Source organism: Trachymyrmex septentrionalis, unplaced genomic scaffold (genome assembly GCF_001594115.1).
Source record: "Trachymyrmex septentrionalis isolate Tsep2-gDNA-1 unplaced genomic scaffold, Tsep1.0 scaffold101, whole genome shotgun sequence".
NCBI lineage: Eukaryota > Metazoa > Arthropoda > Insecta > Hymenoptera > Formicidae > Trachymyrmex > Trachymyrmex septentrionalis.
The window spans coordinates 841,807-846,184 of NW_017304136.1; the positions used below are offsets into that span (position 1 = coordinate 841,807).

A 4,378-nucleotide genomic window follows, 5' to 3' on the forward strand; every position below is an offset into this window, starting at 1 on the left:
ATATGTATATTACATTATATACATATATTAAATTGTATTTAAATTAATTTTATATACACTTTTTACAACTATTTGTCTGTGAAAAGGAAATTACAGTTCATACTATCTGTTTTTCATTTTTTAGATCAAAACGAAAAGAGAATCGGGTGCAAAGGATGGTTACGCATCCCTGGACGAAGATCAACAAGTAGCATGGACTAGTGGGGGCGATCGCTGTTTGTACGTCGTCGGTGAGGAAGGGGTCGACGTCGTGGCCTGGCGCTGGTACTCGGATAGAGTGAGGCCGAGGGGTGGGGATACTCACTGCTCGGTACGGGTGGAGGGGGAGGATTCCAAGCGGCCAGCCAGCCAGCCAGCCATCCAGCCAGCCAGCCAGCCTGAGCCAGGCGAGCGAGTGAAGTGAACGAGCGCGAGGCGAGCAGGTAGGGTGAAGCGAGCGCGTCGTATCTGTGTCCTCGTAACGTTCAGTCGGGTAGGCGCGTTTGCACAGCGTCGTTCACGGTTTGGGTGATATCGCTGCCCCGCTCGCGGGACGTCTCGACGCGGCACCGTTACAATTTGTATACATGAACGCGTGTGTGACGTGTGCCTAATTCATTTCATTCAATATCTGGATACACAGTCGGTACGTAAAGTAAATAAAGGTGGGACACGATGAGAGGCGCATATGGAAACAGTGTGTAGTGACCATTGAAAACGTTGAAGCACGTGGGATCGAAAAAGGGGACGAAGAGCGTGGGCAAGAGCGGATACAAAGGAGTGGATAGACGCCGAGGACGTTGGACCGCCATTGGAAGTGAAGGTGGATTCGGGGACCGTTGACGATGCTGGGAAAATGTGTCGCGCGACGGTTCGGGGCGAGGCCCCGGCTAGAACTTCTCATCGCTTCGTCTACGTTGTTCACCTTCGTGCTGCTATTCTGCGGAACTCTCGGTGAGTAGATTATATCTTCCTCGAGGTTACGCGCGTTCTCCACGAAGACGTGTAAGTGTGTTCGAATCTGAAACTTACTGCGCATGCGCACGCGTGCGCGAGTGCACCGGTGTGACCGCGGCCTAGTGGAGGGGGTTGGTTCTCACAGCGGGGCCTCACCTCGAGCTGCTCTGGAAGCAGTGGGACCTAGCGAGCCACTACTGCCGTCATTGACTTTAAATTAAAACTAAGAATTCTCTGGACAATCTGGACATGAGAAAGTCACTTTTCATTGGTCACGTTTTAATAATTTTTGAGAAAGAAAAATATATATGGAAAACAAAAATAGAGCAGAATGAGAAAGAAATAGTAAATGTATTTTCTTCTCTCTTACTGATTTTGTTAAAACTCCTCCACTATAGAAAACTGCGGCTCCTGTCCAGATTGTTATTAAGATTAATTTCAAATGTTATTGTTATTAATCTCAAATCTTCATAATTTATTATTATTAATCTTAAATGCTTTTTTAATATGTTATGATTTAAATGCTTTTTTAATATGTTACAATTAAATTATAATATTAATAGTTATGTAATAAAAAAGCATTTAAGAGTAATAATAAAAAAATTTTAGTAAGCGTCCGGTCATTAGAACGTTTATCTTAGAGAGTCTTTAGTTGAAACGGAGTACGCACTACGCCGCTGTCTTCTTATCGTTAGGCCGACAAGTCCGAAGGAAAGACGCAGCAGGTATATTATAAGAAACTGGTAATGTCTGGGTGTTCACCTGTCCGTGAGAAAGGTATGGCGGACGCCATGAATGCCGGCGTGCTAACCATCGGCTTTCCTCGGAGGTTTCGAAATAATAGAAAAAACACAGTAAAATTCCAAGTATCCGACATATACGATACATGAAAATGAAAGAAACGCAAATTAAGGATGTGCGACACGGTAAAGGAATACGTATTACGAGAAAAAAATGATTTTTTGCAAAAATATCCGCGCCTTTAAAGGTGATTTGTAATTGACATTTTTGCAAAGAATCATTTTTTTTTTCGTATAACAACACGTATTGCACATCCCTGATGCAACAGAAATCAGTTCGAAGTTTCTTTAATGGAGATTCAGAGATTGTTAAACAACTACTGGAATGTTATTTTTTGCAATAACAGATTTTACAATTACGTATTAAATTATTGTTAAAAAGATAAATTTCTAAATTGAATGGAGTGAATGGTCGCAAATTTCCACTATAGTTAAAAAACGTAAATCGTGATCGAAGTTCCGTTTTGTCATGGAATATCGGATAACCAGGGAGGGGAGGGAAAGCATTTTCTCAGGGAATAATAATAATCGGAGCTCCACAATATATATATACAATATATTCAGCCGGTGTATTTTTCTCATTTCTTAAATTAATTTTATCAAATAGATATTTACATATGAATTAATTTTTTATATAAAGCAAGATAATAATATAGATATTTTTAGGAATTTACAATTCAGAATCTTATATCTTATCGGTCTAGCTATTCGTGCAATTAATTTTTTCTTTAGCATTTAATTTATTCTCCAATTTGCCAGCTCTCTTATCGTAATTAATATTTGACTTATTTCTAACGTATTTAAGTTTTTTCATACGAGTAATTCAAAGAAATACAAATTAATGCCCGTTTCAATGTAGATTAACTTTAATCTCCGTTCAGCTTGCTTTTCATCTTTTTTTAATTCTAAGAATGTACCGAGAATTGTACCGAGATTAAAGTTAATCTACGCTGATGAAAATGCGAATAAATCAGAAAGTACATTTGCCATTTCCTCGAAAGCTCAAATAATATTTGAAAATTTCACTCGACAGCTTTTTGTCTTATTAGCTTGTTATTTAACTCAGAGAAACTCGAAGAAATTCCGTTACATCGAGCATCAATTATTGTGACTTATGTTTTCGTGCGACCACGGATGGTCGATCACAGAAGCTGCGAACTTCCGCATACGTTTAATATTATAGTTGTTTGTACTGCTTACGTAATCGCACACGGTGCAGAATTAATGTTTAACCCAGATACTTTTCCAACACGGTGCATAGATTTAAATTAGTTTCTAATAATAACAATAAATCTATTAAATAATTATTTCTAATCCGCACACCAATTATTTATTTGTATAATTAACTCTGCAATTTTTTTTACCTGACCTGCACGGCTGGTGTTGTAAGCAACGTACATGAGAATAAAAGAGTTAATAAAATTGCTAAAAAAATCAAGTCGCTTTTTGACTCGAGCTGGTTGAAAAGTTAAAAAAAAAAACAGATACAAGAAAGTTGCCCGTCAGACGATTTGCACTCCAGAAGAAGATGCACTCGGGCGAATAACGTTGTTTCAGTTGCACGTGACACTAGAAATGTAGGTTTGTGAAAAACTTTTCTGTCATGATTCCGGGAGTACGATCGATAAACGTCAGACGACAGTTACTAATTTTGGCCCCACAATTCGGATCGTTAATCTGTTTGTCTGGAGCACTTAAGAACCGAAAGAAAACTGAGTCATTATTCGTGACGTTTTCCGATGAACCGTACGTAAAGAAATCGTGAATGCTCGTTTATCGCTGATTGTAAATCTTTTGTGACAATTACGTAATTGTCGGACTTTCCAAGAACTATTTTTCATTCACTTTCAATCGCATACATAAACTCATTTCATATTAATACTCTCTTGTTGCGCACATAATATATATTTCTCTTATAAATAAATAATTGTTCCTTCAGTATAATTTAATGATTTGATATTTTTATTTCAATGTTACATAGAGAAACATATAATTTCCTATATTTTCATATATATAATTTTCTTTTGTTTATAAAGTACACTGAGAGAAAATATAGTGTTATGACAACTATAAATTTGACAACTTTTGCAATTTAAGTATCTGTAACTAGTTTAAAAAGTAATAGCAATTAAAATAATACTGAATACTAAAAAAAATATAGTTACAGTAACAATATTTAGGTACTATTAATTGGTAATAATTGAAACAGTGACTCAACTACATTGTGATAGTTACTTGGACTTCATGCAAATAGATATAACAGTTACATTTTTCTATAGTTTAGACAAAAACTTTTTTTAAATAAAGCACTCTATATCATAGTAATTAATTAATCATTGTTGAGGTAACTTTAAGGAATACGTTCAAAACTCTTTTCTCTAAAATCGCTCAGCACGAGCAGTACGTGGTATTGTCACTAGAGGGACGTAGCAGAGTTCAATTTCTTCTAAGAAGAAAATCACTCAGAATCACAATAAAAGACGCAGCGTTGGATTCGAACTTGGAAGACAAAAGTAAATGAAAAATGTATACAAAAATTTTATACAACTATGTATTAAAAAGTTCCAATAAGTACAACAAATAAATTAAGTGAACTAAGAAAATATAGTAATATTAATCATTTATAATTGATTAATATTTAT

The 4,378-nt window shown here is 36.2% G+C and overlaps 1 protein-coding gene across 2 annotated transcripts in view; it reads left to right on the forward strand.

Moving 5' to 3' along the window:
* The first annotated feature begins 400 nt into the window (after window positions 1–400).
* LOC108756844 (DE-cadherin-like) overlaps window positions 401–4,378 on the forward strand; it is a 148,477-nt gene continuing 144,499 nt past the window's right edge. For both annotated transcript variants that reach the window (XM_018500950.1, XM_018500957.1), the window contains exon 1: window positions 401–933. In XM_018500950.1, the coding sequence (XP_018356452.1) occupies window positions 825–933 (109 nt within the window). In that variant the 5' untranslated portion in view covers window positions 401–824. The remainder of the gene's footprint in view (window positions 934–4,378) is intronic.